Genomic DNA, 18,923 nt, shown 5'->3' on the forward strand with positions numbered 1-18,923 from the left:
TCGATACCGCTGACTTTTGGAAAGAGGTTTTTGCATATTTTAGTAGTGTTCGGGATCAAAATTAAGAATCTGCACATAAAATTCAAATTTTGGCCGCCAGGTGGCAAATTTTGGCCGCTGAAAATTCCTTTTCTCGATTTTTGACCTCCGAAATTATTTTTTCAAAAAAAAAATGGCTATATTCGGGATCTAGGGCCCGCTTCGATAATGTCAAAAAAAGATCATGACGATCGGTTGAAAAGTGGACAAAAAAGTGAAAAAGTTTTCCCGTAGTTTTTGAAAAAAAGTTTTGGAACCAATTTCTATTGAAAGTAGACTGAAAACTGAGCACACTCATTTCTTATGGTCAGTTTTAAAAAATTAGTTGTGCAAGTGATTTTGGTCTGGGCTCTGGGGTCGAAAATTTTTGGGAGGCTCTTTTTGAGTTTTTTTCATCAATCGGACATTTTTCTGGCCATCTGTAAGGTACAACAATTATTTATAATTTATTAGACTCATCTTTCCGGATCCGAAGTTAGTTTGGAAAATTTTGTTTCAAAAATGTCCACCAGGTGGCGTGTTATGTGACATGTTCGGCGAAAAATGACCATGACTTTTTTCACTTGATCCAAATTATCTCTAAAAAATGTATGACTGGCTTGGCTTTTTTCCTCTTAGATCGAAAGCGCACTCAATTTTGAGCCGATATGGACATTTTGAAACGAAAACATTCTTTTATTTGGTGAAAATTGGTAAAAGTGTGAACTTAAGCGGGCCACCTATATTTTAATATATTAGTAATCAACTGCAATGTAATAGGTTTTTATTTTCTTGGTCCACTTTGACAACTGATTTTACATAATTCGGACCAGAGAAATTCAATGGTGGTAACCGTTTTGAGAAGTTAATTCCATTTTTTGTGACTTTTCGGCTTGAAACCATTCTTTTGTAATGATATTTTGGAGTAAATTGGTTTCTCATTCGATTGCTATGAAAATTGGTATTTGGGGATTTTTGGTACGAGAAAACCGAATATGACATTTATTTTACGACAAAATCAGGTCTCAACACACTTAGCGTAAGGATTTCGTCGAATCATATACATTCTCTAGTAATATCTGTCATTGGTCCAATTCTTTCATTGTGTTACATACTCTTCACGTGTTGACAAAATCGACGTATATTATTTTACAGAGCCAGCGGCAAGCGAACGTGGCCGAACTATGTCGAGAATATCAGTAGCTAAAGGAAGCAGCTTAAATTTCAGGGGCCGAAAATCGAATTCGCCTATGAATTTATGCGGTAAGAGTGCCCCAAAGCCCATTACAAACACTTTTTTTCATACCAACGCAAAACAATTTCTATATTTTGGAATGTTGTATTGCTCTGGCTTTTCGTTTGAATACATAAATAAATTCATACAGAAGATTTGATAAACTTGAGTCTTGGGAATGGTTAAGAAAGTTATGTATGCACTGTTGCGATTCTAGGAAGCATTCTAACATTGTAAAATTTCAAATTTATGGATAATACTACAAACCAAAAGTTTTTTGTTTAAAATTAAAGCAGTGCAAACTGCAAACTAAACTTTCAATTTAATAAAACAATTATTCTATTTTACTCGATTTCTTGTTGTTTAGTTTACAACAAAAAATCCTAATCTTAATTAACAATCTTACTTTTTCGCATTAGTTTTTATTTATTTGAAAGATCTAAAAATGGTTTATTATTTCGGTGTGTGTTATCAATAAATGGGTATTCGTTTATATCATTTCATTTCACAAAATTATGTAAATATATTCTGATGAAAGAGCAGGTGTTATAATTTTACTGTTTCTATACTCTTTACGATCCTTTGTATTTAATGAAGTTTTTTTTAACTTGGACAATGGTACAACATTCATGGGCAATATCTTTCATTCACTCGCTTTGCATTTATTTGATTTTCCAACTTCGAATAATATTGCATTTATAATCAAAACATGCACTCTTAAATTTTTGTTTGTTATCATTTTTCTTTTCAAACATATTTACAAAACTTTATTTGAAAAAAAAAAAATTAAAAAAAAACAAAATTTCCATTTTGCAGATAAGCTTTTAATCATCGTTCATATTAAAGTAATAGTTTCCTTTTGCAATGCACATTTCACAAATGATTGCCCGAAAATGAATGTGAGATTTCTCCTGAGAGACTAGTCAGAATTTTTTGTATGACGGTGTCACATAAATTCTTAGGAGAAGTCTCACATTCATTCTCGTATAATCAAACATACTTTGCCTATTTTCAAATTAGTATGGAAAGCATGATAGAAATTAATGAAACTACCAAAGTAATCATTCCATTAGAGTTCTCTTGGTGAATAAATATTATTTGTTCTGTACATTGCCTAAAGTTGCGTACTGGCTGTTTATACTACTGTAAAAATGAGCAGGTTATTTGTGATTCGTTCTATGAATTGAATTAATCTAACTCTTCATGCATTACATTCTTTTTGTCGCGTCATTGAATTTCAATTTATTCGCGATTGATTGTTGCACAGTTGAATATGTAACTAAAAATATTGTACTGTTTTGACGTACATTTTATGACGTAGATACAGATTCTGGTTTGGGACGTGCAACTCCGCCTCGTCGTGCACCATCACCGGGCATGGGAAATCAAATCGTCATTTGTCTTCCCCATCTGGCCCAGGCAGCCTCCCGCCTGGTTTCATGAATAAACGACGTGTGTTTGATGACGGTTCTAGCGATATTTCATCGACCCCTAGCTCGATGCTGGAATATTCTGGTTTGTAGTTTAACAAAAGAAATTATATCGAACGAAAAATATATTCAGAGCAAATAGACGCAAACCAACGTGGTATTAATCTAGAACGTTAGGTACTATGCGAACCGAAATGAATGGGATATAGAATTTGAAAATATTCCCCTATCTGCTTACAAAGAATAACCGTTTAATTACTTCTGATAATATGACATTTCCGCATCGTGTATACTCTTTAAAATGTTTCGTTTGTTTCGTTTGATTTTTGGGCAACTCTTTTGATATTAGATTCATCAGCATGCGAAATCACTAACAAAAACGTTATTATCTTTGACTCGCCTTCCAAACTATTATCTATTCGATGAATTTATTAAAGGTTTATTTCTTCACACTGCCACAAACACACAAAATACAAGCTGCGTAACTAGCGCAAACTTTTTTGTATTAGGATATCCATATAATGGCAGCATAAATTCAAAATGCAAATAAAATAGAGAATACATATTGAATGAATTACGGTTTTAAAAAAACGAAATGTCATATTTGTCGTATGATTTTTGGATAAAGATTAAATTTTCAGATATATTGAAAGGGAAAACATTTATTTTTTTCAACAAACATCCCATGTATTAATACTTCAACATAAACCACAGATCATTTACTTACCGTAATGCGACTCATCTCAAAACTGCGCATCTGAAACTGTGCTTTAGAAATTAATATAAAAAAGATCCAATTACAATAATAATTTATTCTTTCTGCACTACTAGGTCCCAAATTATACAAACAGCCAACGACCAAATCCAACCGAGGTATAATACTAAATGCTGTTGAATACTGCGTTTTTCCAGGAGTAGTAAACCGTGATGCTAAGCAGAAAGTGCTTGATAAAATAAATCGAAGCGATGCAAAACACTTTCTCATATTGTTTCGGGCTCTTTACAGTTATTGGCCTGAAAATGAATCTGTACTGAAACTTTATAGTACTGGTCTAAGCCAAGTAGATGAATTTATGTTCGATAAGTTTTTCAAGTAAGTTTACTTTTTTTTGAACCCATTAACTTTACTCTAATTTAAATCAAGATACTGAAAATACGAAAATATTTTTTCATTGCGTTTCTTAGATATAATTCCGGTGGAAAGTGCTTTTCGCAAATTCACACAAAACATTCGACAGTAACAATCGATGTCTTTACCATACATAATTCACTTTGGCAGGGGAAAAAGGTGAACTTGCCAAGTAAAAAGGACATGGCGCTCGTTATTTAGGAACTTTGGCGAAACATACAGGTTTCAATATCATCAATTTGTCACAAAGAAGGCAAAATTTGAACAAAATGTGATGAAGAATATTTAAAAATATTATTGTCATTATTATAATGTTTTCACATCCAATATTGAAAAACAACATAAAATAACTATTTTCTTTCATTGTATGCCACGGAAAATTCCAGAAACTTGAATTCATAACCTTCCCGTATTTGATCCGAGTAGTTACACAGTTACAGTTAACCGAGTAATGCGCTATATGTTTTATATGAAAACGTCACACGAATCTCCCCCGAAAACGACATCTTTGGTCTTGCAGCAGAAGCTGTTTCTATGCTGAAAATTTCATTTCAGTTTAAAAAAATTAAAATATTATGCATGTAGAATTGTACAAATATTTTAAAACTTTGAAATGAGATTTACAGAAATATGCATTTGAAAATTGTTTTAAAAAATAAACACGGCACAGTCAATTTCAAACATTTCAATGAATAATATTGTTGACATATTTTCACGATGACAGCTATTTTTGCGGTACAAAATTGACCCGCATTTTGGTTACAGTATTTTTTTAAATACACTACGGTTGCAACCATATTAAACGTTCAAAAACAAGTTTTCGAGTGATAAGGCTAAAAGACATTTTCGATGGCATCCAAATGTAATTTTTAAAAACATTTCTTCGGGTTAAAAAAAAATGCCTTTCAATATCGGCCAAAAGATAGCATTGTCTGCGACTATGTAATGAACAACTCAAATAATACACTGAATATGAATGAACCTTGAAATGGATTATAGGCCTGATAATGACAGTCTTAAAAGTATTTTTACAAGTATGAAAAATATTGAATTCTAATTGACATTTTCCTTACTAAATGAGGAGAATTTTGTTTTTATATATATCACAAATTTAGTCATTTGTAAAATTAAAAAAATTAGAGAAAAAAACACTAATAACGAAACTAACTTAAAGAATAACATCCACACATTACACATATTTAGAAAGATTTAAAAATATTTTTAAAGTATGTTTCCATATTTCCAATTTAAAAACTGAGTTGGTTCAAGAAATATAAATACGGAAGTAAAAATTATGTGTTAAATGTTATGTGTGTGTGTTTATGTGGTTAAGAAAATTATTTAAACACAAGGTGTTACTTGAAATAAAAATCGTTATATGTCATGTCGTTAACTGGTGCACCAGTCAGCATGCTGACTTAAACAATTTATTAATGTGAATTTCATCGAGTCTAATTTTCTTTACTTTTAGCAAGCATTTGGTTTTAAACAAAGAAGTAATAAATTAATAAATTTAATAAAATGGATTAAATTAATTTTACTGTCTTGATTATTTATGCAGAGTTTTAATTTTAAAAATGTTGCTGCGATTAATGTATGAATGGAAAACTGAGAATAAATATTGAAGTTTTAAAGTCCAATTGTCTCCAAAATATGGCTTTTTGAAACAATACCCGTGTATACGAACTGCACTTAAAAATAAGTGTGCACACTAAAGTTCACACTTATCCAAATACGTTGTATATGTATGTGTATTGGATGCACAAAAACATACGAACTAACGCACATTCCTCTTTGTATTACTCGCACCAACGAAAACAGTGAGCATATATAATGAATTCAATGTTTACTAGATCACAGTGCTGTTGTATGCTCGCTGTCTTTGGTGCGAAAAATACAAAGAGGAATGTGCGTTAGTTCGTATGTTTATGCACAACCAATACACATACATATACAACGTATTTGGATAAGTGCGAACTTTAGTGTGCACACTTATTTTTAAGTGCAGTTCGTATACACGGGTAACGGTAAGACCAAGGCATACTTACTCAAAAATTACTATTCAACTCCTCGAGTACCGCGTCGAAGTGATGAAAAGATACATGTTTTTAATTTAGCATCTATGGAACTTGAAAATGAAATGGGCAATCTGTGTCTGTAAGTTTTTTGAAAAATGATGTTTATATATATTTGTAATGTTTTTTCACATTTTCTTCTGATTGACAGCGTCGATGAAATTGATGAACGATTTGTGAGCAAAGTTAAAAAAGTGGTTGAAACTATCAGAGAAACTCATGCTGTTTTATCCGAAATTAAGTTAGTATTGCACTAATTTTTCTTCGTAATTTCAAAATTACATTTATTGAAATTTTTTTTTCAGAATAAATTTTGAATCGCGTAATACAACTCCGAAAAATGCATCCAAGAAAAAGCTTTCTCCAGAAATCATTAATTCGATGAATCATCTATCTGATTCAAATTCAACTTCCGAATCGTCTCTGGATGCAGATTCCGATAAACGAAAGAAACCCAAGCGCGGATTCAATAGAACAATATTCGAATTCAAAAGTGCACTTTTAGATTTGAGAAGGGAAGCAAATAAAATGATGTAAGTTCAAAAAATATGATCTCCTTATGCTATCTTTATCTCAAATGTTAACTTTGACTTAAAGGCTTGATTCCAAAGGTGATGATTTGATTAAATATTTTGAGGAGTTTAATGAAATACGACTAGATGTTTTAAGTCGCTTAAAGGAAGAAAGGTATGTGATAGAGTTAAAATAAAAGGATTTAATTCAGTTTTGATATTAAATTCATTTGAATTTTATTCTAGTGATAAATTGTCTACATTTATTAAACGGCATAATGGGGAGAAAGAAGAAAAAAAGATGGCTGACTTGGATAAAATTATTGATGCAGCAGCTGCACAATTATAGAAGTAAATCGTTGTTTTCACGCCTCATTTTTCAAATAAGTTATTGCCATGCTCTGAAGATCGTAATTAGATCTGCATTTTCCATTTGCCTAAAATGTCATATTACATTCTTCTTTTTGTTATGAAATCGACTGAAATAAAAACTGATTTTTCGACATCAAATAAAATCTCTGTATTTAAACAGTGTGCCCGTGTATATTTGTTCGTTGTTCGTAGTTCGCTTGTGTCTATTTCTGCAATTAATTTTTTGTCAGTGAAACGAAGCCGCAACTTTTGATCATATTTTTTCAAATTTCTTTGGGATATGAGCTCACTTTAATCCTCACCCATTCATTTTTGGTGTGTAAAATGCAAATAATTTTGATTTATGATTCCAATTTTTATTTTAATTTAATTTAACTTAGCTTAACTAAAAAACTTAAAACTCAAAATACACAGAGTAGTAAAATAACTTGTGAACTGGACCAGTTTAATTGCTACAACACCATCCGCCATTTTTATTTTTTATTGTTTTAGTTCGATTGATTCGTATGCAGTGCGACAAATTTTCTCGAAAATATTTTATTTCTCTTCTTCATTTCGTTGTTTCAAATTGTTCCCCTGCCAGAGCTATCAATGAAAGTCAATTCAAACTTGAAAAATTATCGAAACATTTTGTTGTTTCAAATTAAAATTAAAATGAATAAAGAGGCTTACGTACGCAAGGTGACTTTTACGCATGGAAAACCAAAATTTCGGGAATAAACTGAATTTATGGTCTATGTATGGCTGCAGTAACTTAAATTACCGTGAAAACTTGTGCATATTATTTTCTTATCAAAATAAAAAATCACACCAAGTTTAAAGAAATTTCAATCAATAAAAATAGCCCGTTCAACGTTTCATATCATTACGGTACCACAAAGGCATGTCTTTCATGCAAATTTAGATTCGGATTTCTCGTGCCAACAAACCCCCCACTACATATTCTTTCAGTGTTCAAATTGAAAGAAAATCATTTTAAGGCATTTTTCTCATAAGTGCCTCTTCAGAGTCTAAGCTTTACACCGATCAATCAATGTCGTTGAAAAATTGACCAGATCTATTCCTCGTAGTGCCCAATCATCTCGTAAAGTCAGATTTTGAATTTCATGTCTGAGCACGAAACCATCGTATCACCAAAATGGTTGAAAAATGATCAAAAAATGTATTGATGTGACTGTAGGTACTCCATTCGGACCAAAAAAATTACACCGCTCAACAGATATTACTCAAAAACTAATCAGCACGTCTCCTAGTAGTCCCAAATCATCCTGAAAAGTCAGAATTTGAATTGAGTTTTTGGAAGAAGATTTATCGAGTTAACAAATTTTGGCAACACGCCACAGGACACAGGACACATCACACACAGCGACGCACATTAATATGCCCCAAAATCATCTCCAGTCGTGTTTTCACATGAAATATGCATAGAAAACATGTTTTGGGGCGACTTTAATTTTTTGGCCTAATACAATACCTTTCCTACACTAGGTGTGCGGAAAAGTAAAATTGAAATCCAAACTCAAAAATGTAAAAATATTTATTTTTTTTTGAAAAAATCGTTATACACAGCTTACCAATCCAACCATTTCATCTATTTTGCTAATTTGATACTTTGTGTAACATTTGTCACACGCGTGTGTAACACTTGTCATGTAAAAAGTATCAAAATTGTGTAAAAACTGTCAAAATTGTGTAACATTTGTTACTTTTGTGTAATATTTGTCATTTTTGTGTTACATTTGTCGGCTACCATGAATATTCATATTTTAATGATAACATTTTTCCACATAATTGTTAAAAGTAAAAAAGTGTGTGTAGTTTTGTATTAAAATAATTTGTTGGTGTTCGTTTTATTAGTTGTCATCGATTTTATAACTATCGAACTAATAAAATGAATTCAAACAAAATATTTTAACATTCTAAATTTGAACAAAAAATATGGAAAATGTCATCATTTATCGACGTCATTTTAAATGCAATTAACAATAGATTGAGGTTTTTCAAAATTTATTTTATTTTCATCATGATCTGAATACAATTACAATGATTTAATAAAAATTGAACCAGAGTGAAGTTGAAGTCTCCTGTTGTATTCACTTTAAAAGTCTCCGTTTGAGAAAAAGTTGAACATCGCACTAAACTGATCTAAAAATTCTGACTTAAGAGAACTTATTGCCCTTTGATGTAATCGGCTCACATTTTTGGCTTCACCAACATTTCGCTCAAATCGCATATACCGAAGCCAGACATCTGGTCTTGTTTTTCCAAAGTTGAAAGTCATCAGTTCCAAGCAATTTCTTTCAGATTCCACGTCTCGTTGCAACTTTAAATTATTATTTATTTTATTATTTCTGCTTGTATACGAACAAAAAATAAATTTAAAAATGACCGTTTCTTACCTGTTTTGCTTCTAAGTCAGCCATCATATTATGTACTTCATAGCAGCCGGGAACATGTTTTATGAATAATTCGTAAGTTTTCCGAGCCCGTTTTATGCCCACCGTTGTTGCAATCAACTCTAAAATATGCGCCTTCAAAATGTTAAAGCTGTTATAGGGTTGAGCTGCTACGTCCCGAATCATGTGTTCAAATTCGGTATTTGCCTCTTTGCTATAGCTATGCAAATATTTCAAGTAATTCAAATACAATTCCCATATATCGGAGCTCTTGGAGTCGAGTCGATTTTTGGCACTTCTGAATACCTCCTTAACTTTATTCAGTTTATTTTCTTGAATATAATAGCGTAAATATTGAAGCCAAATATTTTGCGAATTATTGTAGATTTTTATCGCTTTTTGAAAAACTTGTTCGATATTTTCATCCGTCGGATTGTTTGAATACAGCAATTCAATATATTGTAGATAGTGATTTTCAGACATGTGATTTGAATTGTTTCCACCTGCAAATGCTCGACTCAATGAAAATCGTTTTACCCCTATTAATGACGATAAATCTTTATTCAATTCGAGCATGGCGTTTATGTAATAGTTCCACATTTTTGCTGTATTAACCTTATGAAAAAAAGTAAACAAAGTAAAGAGTAAATATTTCACTTCATATATATTAATAAATACTTACCACTTTAACGGCTTCTTCATAAATTTCAACACACGATTCGATTCGTTTTCGCAATGATGTATGTTGCTGTGTAATGCTCAGTGAATCTTCGTTATTCAATTCATCTTCATGGTCTTGCTTGATGCGTTCAATAAATTTGTCTGTTGGCAATCCATTCAATTCACGTTGTGCCAAATTGTGCCACATTATTTCCTCGTTTTGAAATAGTTCTCGTAAATCATGCAATATTAATTGTTGAATTGAAGTTGCGTAGGCAAATCTATCAACAATTTTCAATATTTCTATGTAAAATTGACAATTTTTCAATATTTTCTGTCCGTTTGTGTAAACAGTTTTGGCGTGTTGTAGAGCCAAATTTTCATCTGACTGACGTTTGTTCTCCAATTCAATTTGAAAGAAGGTCAAATACAATTTCTGCGATTCGGGATGAAGTTGCTGAGCCCGCAGTAAAAGACCCCTTACACGCTCATCATTATAATTCTCATTGTATTCCCATAAAATGGAACGAATCCAAACATCAGCTTTATCACTGTGAAACTAAAATTGAAACAATTCATTTCAGTCATCATCTCAAATCAAATAAATTCATTGTTGATCTGAATGTACTCACTTTTAATATTTGATCAAATGTAGCCGGTATGTCTTTTGTGTACTTAAATTGTTGCAAGAACTTGATGTATTCGTCCCAGAAACGAAGATTATGCGGAAACCTTGATAGAGCTTGAGCGTACAGCTGTTTCATACGATTCGCAATTAGAGTTGTAATTGTATGATTTTTGGTTAATTTATGTAGCTTAGTTCTCTGTTTTGTCAAGCCAATCAAACTTCGCTCATACTTTATATACTCCACAAAATCCTTTATGTCTCTAGATGGTTGCGTGCAACGATATTCAAACGTTTCACGAGCCTTTTTCATTTTTCTAATCAACAAATGAATTTATAATCAAAATTCAATATCAATAATCGTGTAATAAATATGTTTATAAGTACTTACAAAATTTCCTCGTGTGTAAATAAATTAAGTATTCGCATTTGCTCATATTCTGGCAAAGCACATTCCATGCGATATTCAACGAACTCGGCCATTTCTCGTTTATTTTATTTAAAAAGTAAATAAAGATACGAATTTCACTAATTTACAAATTTCAAGATATATATTTGAATACTTTTGAAAATCTTCCCTCCAATAGCGTGTAAAAATATGTTTTCGATAACATAAGCATATGACACTTGGAAACGCATGCACATTCCCTTTGACAGGCGAGACGTCAAATAATTAAACATGGTGGTACATATATCGAGAGTACGTATGATTTTGGCGCCCATATTCAAAAAAATTATATTGTTTTAAATCCAGAAATGCCCATAATGCATTTAAAAGAAATGTAAATTTTTGTTGAGCTTATCCATTTAAGGTCTCTGAAGAAGCTCAGCTACATTAATTGTAGATGTTCTTAAATTTATGAGAGTTATAATTAGAAAACAAATCAAAACTATGTAATATGATTTAGTTTTAGACCAAATAACATTTATCTGGCGTCTCCACTGTCTCCATTTTTTGCCAGGATTTCATTGATAAGCTTTATTGATTTTTCTTTTGGGCGCATCTTTCTTGCAATTGCAACAATTGCAACGATTGTAATTTTTTTTATATATCTGTATTTACTATGGAACAAGCTTATTTTCTGAGCTAGATTTCAAAATCAATGGTTGTAAATATGCGATAATATCCACACATTCGGTACACTGTGTTTTAAAATCTCCAACCACTATTTGAATAATAATAAAAAAAAGAATGGTGCGACTGAAGTATGCAAAACTGTTGACAATTTTGGTGTTTATAGTTAATGTGATTTTATTTCTTTATACGTGGAAATGGTTTGTCAGTGAATCAAATAATTACTCAACAACTGTTCAAACAAAATTATTGAAAATAAAAGATCGCGCACATTCAACAAATAAACATATTAAAAAACTAATAACAATAGTATTTCGTGATTTTTATCATTTTGAAAATGATTTACAACATTCCATCGATAGTATTTTAAATCAAATTCCAAATATTCAAATTATGGTTTTATACGAAGATGAACCATATCCACCTTTAAACTTTGTAAAAAACTATACGGCAACTCATTCAAATGTAAAATTCATCAATTTAAACTTTGATATTCGAAAAACGTCCAAAGCTTTGTCTCCTCTTTCACAAATCCGCACCAAATATGTGCTATTCACACCAGACAGTTTTCGTTTTGGAGGTAGAACAAACATGGCTATAAATGTATTTTCCTATTTTGTCAATTGCTTTTTTTCCTGATCACTTTAGGTAGAGCCATCATTCAAAAAATATTAGCTGAAATTGAGAAGAAATCAAATCGCAAAAATGTGGCCAACTCAAGAAATACGGACATCGATGCGAGCTCATCAGATCAAAATATAAATATAGATAGTTTGGCAAAGAATGATAATAGTAAATCCATAATTATAATTCCATTCGTATCGAATGTCGCCTCAATGAGCAATTGTTGTCGTATAAATATTGATATTGCCAATTGGACAATGGAATATATAAGTATAAAAAACAGTATACATCAATGTGATATGGTAGCTATTTAATTTTTATCAATTTTTTTTTATAATATCTTCAATAATAATATTAATAAAAATTGCCTGAAATTATTTAGTTTTTACAAAAGCATGCCATCCTTGCCGACACGAGTTTATTAAAGATAATGCCAGACGCTTTGGCGTCTCCATTTCCTGAGATGTTTTACATACAGGCCAAAATATGTAAAGCCAAGGTAATTGATTTGCGTACATGAAACGTTGTAGTTGCTCACACATTTTTCTTTTTACAGTTACATTTTCTTAAAACAGGACTTTTACAAGATGGAAAACGGTTATTTACGGCATTTCATAATAAGCAACGCAGAAAAGAAATACGGAAGCAACAATTCAAAAATATGTATAAAAAGATACAAATAAAAAAAGTGGTAAGAAAATATCTTTTTCGATTATTTGTCGATTGTTTTCGATTATCGTCATTCACAGTCATACATTAATTGTAATATATGTATTACGTATGAGATTGTCAAATAACGATGATAAAAACAAAATGTATGTAAGAAAGAAAGAGATAACGTGTGTCTGGACGAGTGAATGAGTGAGTGAGTGATTACATATTGAAAATCATTAGAATGTGAAAAAACATACAAAAGAAACAAAAGTCGCGACAGCAAAAAAAAATTGCTGACGAAAAATTGAGATTTTGTAGTAGCAGCGGAGAGACCATCACAAGGAATCAACAGTTGCATTGCATCGAAACAACGTCACAACGACAACATGGCGACGCAAACGGATAAACGTATCAACAGTAGCTATAACGCATTCGCTGTTCAATATCGGCTACTGTTTCAATTCGAATTAATTTCATTGCTTTCATTTAATTTCATCTACTGCAATTTATGTTCATTGTTTGTTTTTCTGTTATTGTATGTATCTAGTAGTGACCAGCAGACCCAGAACTACTATTCTATAGTAAGCTAGTATTTTTTCTCTCTTCCACAGAATCGCGATTACAACTACCAAATCTCAATTTGTTCAAGATTCAAAATTATTTCACATTTTTATTGATTATTTGTCGATTATTTTAAAATAATTGTATTCTTTTCTTTTGTGATTCTCCCCTTAGGTAAGAAAATATAGGGGAAAAATAAATGATCGACATAACAAGCAACACGAAAAAAAAGCAACACGAGACATTTTCGGCAATGCAATGCCAGCAATAGTTTTATCAAATGTGTCAATTCCTATTTTAATAAACACTGAATACTTTGGATGTGAAAAAAATACACGAAGTTGTATTGGAACAGTATTTCGTAAACCATTTTATGTGTATCTCAAACGGAATACACCACCATGCTGTTTAGAAAAGTTAAAATCCGTCTTTTATCATGTTTTAGAGGAATTAACAAATGTTGGTATCAGATATTGGTTGGATAATGTGGCATTGAAATCGGCAATTGAAACCAGCGAATTGGCCCGTGATGCATTTGAAATTGATATCAGCTTCATAAGCTATGATCTAGATCGTTCGACATTGTTAAAGAAGGCACAAACACGACCAGTGATTGATAATTTGGGATTTTATTGGATTAAAGCAACTGAGGGGCAATATTTTCGTGTTCAATATTCCAAACAAAATCAAGTCGGCGTCAATTTATTGCCATTTAGTATGATCGGTGAACGTGTTCGTGCCAATGGATTTTTCGGTTGGAAAGCTAAGGAATTCTCTGCTGAATTTTTACATCCAATGTCAACTGTTATATTTTTGAACAAAAACGTCATGACTGTCAACAATGTGTGTGACTTTTTGAGTCTAAAAAATATTACTTAGTTAGTTTTTTTCTGATATCAATTCATGTTGTTTCATTTATTAATGATTTTTATGTAGTCTGGTTATATTTTAAGGAACACTTGTATTTTAGAAAAATGTCAAATTAAATAAATATCTACTTACAATGTAAACGATATTAATGCTTTCTCTATAGTTCAATTGTAAGTAATTTTATCATGTTCAGTATAATTTTTCAAGCAAATCTAGATGGTTTAACATTTTCAAAACTAATTAAAATACTATAAACAAAAACAAACATTGCCAAACTATGAAGTTTCATTAATTTAATCTCTAAGAATCAGATTCATCCGAATCATTCATATCTTTATCAGCTTGATCATTATCAGGAATATCTCTTACTAACGACAGTAACTTGTCTAACTTTTGTATTTGTAATACATGCTGATCAATATTTTGTCCCTTTTTCGGTGGTTTTTCTTTTAATCGAAGGTTTGGTGAGAGCTTCAATGTCGTAACAGTTCCCCTAAAAATGTTTTATACATATTAGAAAATTGGCATTGATGAAGCCATTTGAATTTCGATTTGGTTTTATTTACTTTTCGTCTCCCACAATTATGAAAGGAATTTTTTTATTAAAAGCGATCCGTGTAAGACGAACACTTTTTCGGGGTACAACTTGCTGAACACATATTGGTTTATATTTGTTGACGTTTATATCAAATACAAACACCTTTCCATCTGTTGTCAATGCTGCCAAAACTGTGCTAGAATATGGTGCCCACTTAACGTCGCCAACGCTTGCTCCAAGATCAAATATGAACAATGGTTCACTACAAATAATTTAAATAAATTTGAGTTTCAAACCATCAATAGATATGTAAAATATGTAACCTTCGCATATCTTCCCAGATTTTTACTCGCCAATCGGCTGCGCACGAAACAAATATATTTGAGTTAAATTTATTGTAATCAATGTTGTAAACGGGCAAGTAGTGAGCGTTGTAACACATTAAATATCGTGAACTAAATTCTGTGCTACATTTAAAAATGTCACCCTCTTCAGAACCAGCCAAAAATATGTTCGACAGCTTTGGATGAAACGTCATGCATGTTCCAGCAGCTAGACATATTGATTATAACGAAAAATAAGAATTTAATGTATTTGAGTTTTCACATCAATGGCTTGCCTTTTAGTTTGACACTATGGCCGTCGGGTGCGGCTGATATTTCTTGGTCCATAAAGAGTGTAGCTATGATTGTTGAACTTAATTGACTTTGCATCAATACCTAGGGGAGAATCACAAAAGAAAATAATAGAATTAATTAAAAATAATCGACAAATAATCGAAAAAGAATCAATAACAATTATAAAATAATAGAAAGGGAATTTTTAAGTGAATTGCCCCTAGATCAATACCCAATTATAGATAATGCCATCATTTGAAATTGAATAAAAATTAAGTTCACCATCCTGCATATCAATGCCCCATTTCACCTCCCACACAATATTTGAATGCTTTCCATCTGTACCGCGCGACATATACATTGCTTGTGATGGATTTGATTGTAGATTATAAACTGCAACATTTCCATCGAACATACCTATTTATTACATAAAATAATGGTGGCGTGTATTTTTTTTAAACAATAACAAAAATACAACATTTTTACCGATCACAAGCAAATATGGAAATTTTTGGTGAATATCACAACACATTACTCCACTTTCGGTTGTAACTTGTTTTTGGTGACATTTGAAAAAAAAAGAAAAAAAAATTGAATTTTTCATAAACAGTTAATTGTTAGTCAAAAACTACTTATATATTCGGGATATGATGGATTTTTAATTGTGAATAAGCAAACAAGACCTTCCGGTAGTTGCTTCATGAAATCAACTGGAATAATAGATAAAAATTTATGATTTAAGTTTGCAATTTATGTTAACTGTGTAGAAAATGTAACGTACAGCATCCGAAACAAACTGCAAACAAGTCATAGTACATGGTATTGAAACAAATGTCCGTTACATTCATTTTTTTTGTTTTTTCATATTGAAATTTCCACAGTGGCAAAAGAGTTCCCTCCTCTTCCCGAAATTCATCCGATGGATCCTCATAGTATCGATAATCTTTTTTTGAAAGTTTTACATCAATACATATTTGCATTTGTATATAAACAACTAACTACTAATAACGAACCAAGTGCGATCTCATCAAAAATGTTTTGATTAATCATTCGCTCCAAGATTTGCCAACATCGTAAATAATTTCGATTTAATTCTTCGTTGATTGTATTTTTACAAGTGCGTTTAATTAAATCGAATTGCTTTGATTGCGCGGATATCATGGCACTTGCTGCCTGCATGTTAATTTCATATTATTATCACATTTTTTTCTATTTTTAAACAATATTAAATCACAATTATAAGCAACCTTTCGTTCTTTTTCCTTTTCACGTTCACTCTGTTCAAAATGTTCAGCATATGAATCGTAAATGATCCACTGAAGTACATATGAACCGAATGTTGATCGAGGCGGTGGAATGGTTTGCGTCTCCACATTCTAGAAGAAAAAATTCGTTCGGACATATAAAAATTCGTTCGAACTGAGCCTTATTCCTTGGAAATAATCAATTTTCAGTTACTCTTGGTGGATTATTTAATGTGAGTACGGCACGTTCACAGTAATTGAACTGGTTGATTAATTTCTTTTTCTTCTCAGTCTCCTGATTTGATTGTTGTTTAGTAAGTAAGTCGTCATCATCTAAAAGAATTGTTTTGGAAATTAAATATCTTCATACGATGGAAATTCTTTATTGGACAAATCATTAGAAATAAATATATTGTTGCCGGCTTCGTTCTCTTGATCAATACCGGTATGATGTTCGTTGCGTGAAAAACAAAATTACTACAAATATGTAGTAACATCTGGAGAGCTATCTACATTATTAAATTTTGTGATTTTGTAAAAAAATAAGAAAAACTTCAAAAAACAAAGAATATAACTCTATCAAAAACTCATCAGATTTTAATCTGCGGTAAGAGTTTTAAAAATTCATATGAATGTTTAACAAAAACAAAAAGCATGTCCGACTTTTACCAATGATTTCATCATTATCAATTTCTTCCACCGGTGTGGAGCTCGTTTCGTTTTCAGTTGTTTTTAGCTTTGTATCAATAGATTCACCATCTTCATGAGCTCCATCAACTACAGGAGGTATTAGTTAATTTCACATTTTTGAATAGAAAAAATCGTCAAAATATTTCAAAACACATCATGAATTAAATAAAATGAACATTTTTTTTATTTTAAATACTTAATCCTGTCTCCTCGGACGTTTTTTCGCCATATTCACATGGTATCGAATTACCATCAACATTGAGTAAAACGCCTATATTTGGTGGCGGTGGAAGCTTTTGAAGAAAATTTATTTTGAAATTTATCCAAAACATTTAGCAGAAAACCAAATCAATCAACGTACCGGAATATATCCATAATCTTTATAACTGTATATAACTAAATTTTTCGGATAATTTGTATGTTCGGTATCCAAATGTTTTGTAATCTCTTCAGAGAGTTCAGCTTCTGTCAAATCAAGCTGATCGTCTGGTCTAAGCGGTTTTTGGAATCGCAGCCAATGTTCATAATCATCATTTTTGTCTCCAATTCCATCTCGTTGTGTGTATCGGATCTTGTTTCAAATAAATTGAATATTTTTATATATATGTATAATTTTTATATTTTTATGGTGCAAATTATTTTATGTTGCATTGAATTGTTTTAAAGACTTTCTCACTGAAATTGGAATTGGTGAATCGGAATTTAAGCTCATAGCTTTAAACAATTATAACTACTAAATGAGTTGCTGATACATGAACTGTAATTGCGTGTAAACGTGGATAGCAGAATGTATATGCTACGTTTTTTTTAAAACAAAGTTTCATTTATACATGTAAATCGGTGAAAAATAATAGGCAACTGTAATAAAACTTTGATTTGTCACCAACAAAGTACGTCTGATGTAAAATAACAGACTGAAAATGAAGATGACTATCAAATGAAATGAAAATTCTTTTTTCTTTAAATATAACGACCAAACACGTACTTTCAAAGTTATTCTTGCCATTGCGGAAACCAATTTTAACATGCAAAATATAACAGATTCGAAAAAAAAGAAATTACGGATCGAAACGGTCGTGTTTCAGTCACATTCAAGAAAGTTAGAATGGCAGTTTAAAGTATAAGTTTTTTGCATAGTTCATAGTATTATGATTGCATTGGAATATATTTTCGGCGTGTAAAACAAAAAATATAAATCCATGCTGCATTCATATTCTAGTTGGTTTACATAAACGTCATTAACTTAACTCAAATAAAATTGATGAAAATATTTATAATTTCGATTATAAATATATAAATCGAACTTTGACACGATATTGTTCATTGCTCTACGTCTTTCTTTATGCAATAACTATCATCTTCTTTTTCATTTGTTCATTTGTTCATTTGTTCATTTGTATTGAGAAAATTTATTTTTGCATTGATAGGAATAAAAATTAAGTAAGTATTATTTTACCGTATTCTTCCATTTTGGTTTATCAGTTTTTGAATGGGCTTTTCTATCAGCCATCGAATTGTTTTCAAATTTTCACGCTTTTAAAAGATAATATTTAATTTATCGTTACTTTTTTATCGAAAAGTTTTTTCTAAACTTGCACA

At 31.1% G+C, this 18,923-nt stretch overlaps 5 protein-coding genes across 6 annotated transcripts; 3 read left to right on the top strand and 2 right to left on the bottom strand.

Moving 5' to 3' along the window:
• The first annotated feature begins 1,153 nt into the window (after positions 1-1,153).
• On the top strand, positions 1,154-4,012 carry LOC116339321 (patronin-like). The gene is made up of 3 exons (XM_031765142.1): positions 1,154-1,281; positions 3,514-3,775; positions 3,868-4,012. The coding sequence occupies exons 1-3, from the start codon at positions 1,203-1,205 to the stop codon at positions 4,010-4,012; spliced, it is 486 nt and encodes a 161-aa protein (XP_031621002.1). The 5' UTR covers positions 1,154-1,202.
• Positions 4,013-5,933: 1,921 nt separating this feature from the next.
• On the top strand, positions 5,934-6,747 carry LOC116339322. Its single transcript, XM_031765143.1, has 5 exons — positions 5,934-5,968; positions 6,038-6,127; positions 6,192-6,419; positions 6,484-6,573; positions 6,645-6,747. Exons 1-5 carry the CDS (start codon positions 5,934-5,936, stop codon positions 6,745-6,747), a joined length of 546 nt encoding a protein of 181 aa, XP_031621003.1.
• A 2,013-nt stretch (positions 6,748-8,760) lies between these two features.
• On the bottom strand, positions 8,761-11,086 carry LOC116339113 (U3 small nucleolar RNA-associated protein 6 homolog). The gene is made up of 5 exons (XM_031764784.1): positions 10,843-11,086; positions 10,459-10,768; positions 9,849-10,385; positions 9,170-9,781; positions 8,761-9,093 (listed from the first exon to the last, which is right to left on the bottom strand). Exons 1-5 carry the CDS (start codon positions 10,932-10,934, stop codon positions 8,869-8,871), a joined length of 1,776 nt encoding a protein of 591 aa, XP_031620644.1. The 5' UTR covers positions 10,935-11,086; the 3' UTR covers positions 8,761-8,868.
• A 375-nt stretch (positions 11,087-11,461) lies between these two features.
• LOC116339152 (fukutin-related protein) lies at positions 11,462-14,375 on the top strand. 2 transcript variants are annotated; one of them, XM_031764858.1, is made up of 5 exons: positions 11,462-12,106; positions 12,175-12,452; positions 12,533-12,649; positions 12,707-12,849; positions 13,548-14,375. In XM_031764858.1, exons 1-5 carry the CDS (start codon positions 11,644-11,646, stop codon positions 14,242-14,244), a joined length of 1,698 nt encoding a protein of 565 aa, XP_031620718.1. In that variant the 5' UTR covers positions 11,462-11,643; the 3' UTR covers positions 14,245-14,375. The 2 variants fall into 2 exon arrangements, with proteins under 2 accessions (XP_031620718.1, XP_031620717.1); XM_031764857.1 differs by having other exon boundaries at positions 12,707-12,841; positions 13,540-14,375.
• A 422-nt stretch (positions 14,376-14,797) lies between these two features.
• On the bottom strand, positions 14,798-18,908 carry LOC116339210 (dynein intermediate chain 2, ciliary). The gene is made up of 14 exons (XM_031764951.1): positions 18,781-18,908; positions 17,686-17,895; positions 17,521-17,617; positions 17,304-17,411; positions 16,849-16,967; positions 16,638-16,766; positions 16,404-16,563; positions 16,172-16,333; positions 16,023-16,100; positions 15,877-15,942; positions 15,623-15,807; positions 15,393-15,492; positions 15,097-15,325; positions 14,798-15,035 (listed from the first exon to the last, which is right to left on the bottom strand). The coding sequence occupies exons 1-14, from the start codon at positions 18,832-18,834 to the stop codon at positions 14,798-14,800; spliced, it is 1,935 nt and encodes a 644-aa protein (XP_031620811.1). The 5' UTR covers positions 18,835-18,908.
• Positions 18,909-18,923: the final 15 nt, after the last annotated feature.

The sequence above is a fragment of the Contarinia nasturtii genome, unplaced genomic scaffold, assembly GCF_009176525.2.
Source record: "Contarinia nasturtii isolate CC-2019 unplaced genomic scaffold, AAFC_CNas_1.1 Cnas_scaffold_493, whole genome shotgun sequence".
Classification (NCBI taxonomy): domain Eukaryota; kingdom Metazoa; phylum Arthropoda; class Insecta; order Diptera; family Cecidomyiidae; genus Contarinia; species Contarinia nasturtii.

What these genes read in the sequence shown, in the direction of transcription:
- LOC116339321 (XM_031765142.1), top strand. Translation starts at nt 1,203, where the DNA reads ATGTCGAGAATATCAGTAGCTAAAGGAAGCAGCTTAAATTTCAGGGGC. An exon ending in TTCGCCTATGAATTTATGCG is followed by an intron (nt 1,282 to 3,513) that starts GTAAGAGTGCCC and finishes CTGCACTACTAG; the next exon opens with GTCCCAAATTATACAAACAG. An exon ending in ATGTTCGATAAGTTTTTCAA is followed by an intron (nt 3,776 to 3,867) that starts GTAAGTTTACTT and finishes TGCGTTTCTTAG; the next exon opens with ATATAATTCCGGTGGAAAGT.
- LOC116339322 (XM_031765143.1), top strand. Translation starts at nt 5,934, where the DNA reads ATGGAACTTGAAAATGAAATGGGCAATCTGTGTCT. An exon ending in GCTGTTTTATCCGAAATTAA is followed by an intron (nt 6,128 to 6,191) that starts GTTAGTATTGCA and finishes TTTTTTTTTCAG; the next exon opens with AATAAATTTTGAATCGCGTA. An exon ending in AGTCGCTTAAAGGAAGAAAG is followed by an intron (nt 6,574 to 6,644) that starts GTATGTGATAGA and finishes ATTTTATTCTAG; the next exon opens with TGATAAATTGTCTACATTTA.
- LOC116339113 (XM_031764784.1), bottom strand. Translation starts at nt 10,934, where the DNA reads ATGGCCGAGTTCGTTGAATATCGCATGGAATGTGCTTTGCCAGAATAT. An exon ending in CATTTGATCAAATATTAAAA is followed by an intron (nt 10,386 to 10,458) that starts GTGAGTACATTC and finishes TTTCAATTTTAG; the next exon opens with TTTCACAGTGATAAAGCTGA. An exon ending in ATGAAGAAGCCGTTAAAGTG is followed by an intron (nt 9,782 to 9,848) that starts GTAAGTATTTAT and finishes TTTTTTCATAAG; the next exon opens with GTTAATACAGCAAAAATGTG.
- LOC116339152 (XM_031764858.1), top strand. Translation starts at nt 11,644, where the DNA reads ATGGTGCGACTGAAGTATGCAAAACTGTTGACAATTTTGGTGTTTATA. An exon ending in CCAAAATATGTAAAGCCAAG is followed by an intron (nt 12,650 to 12,706) that starts GTAATTGATTTG and finishes TTCTTTTTACAG; the next exon opens with TTACATTTTCTTAAAACAGG. An exon ending in ATAAAAAAAGTGGTAAGAAA is followed by an intron (nt 12,850 to 13,547) that starts ATATCTTTTTCG and finishes TTAGGTAAGAAA; the next exon opens with ATATAGGGGAAAAATAAATG.
- LOC116339210 (XM_031764951.1), bottom strand. Translation starts at nt 18,834, where the DNA reads ATGGCTGATAGAAAAGCCCATTCAAAAACTGATAAACCAAAATGGAAG. An exon ending in AAGATTATGGATATATTCCG is followed by an intron (nt 17,618 to 17,685) that starts GTACGTTGATTG and finishes TTTCTTCAAAAG; the next exon opens with CTTCCACCGCCACCAAATAT. An exon ending in TCCATATTTGCTTGTGATCG is followed by an intron (nt 15,808 to 15,876) that starts GTAAAAATGTTG and finishes TGTAATAAATAG; the next exon opens with GTATGTTCGATGGAAATGTT.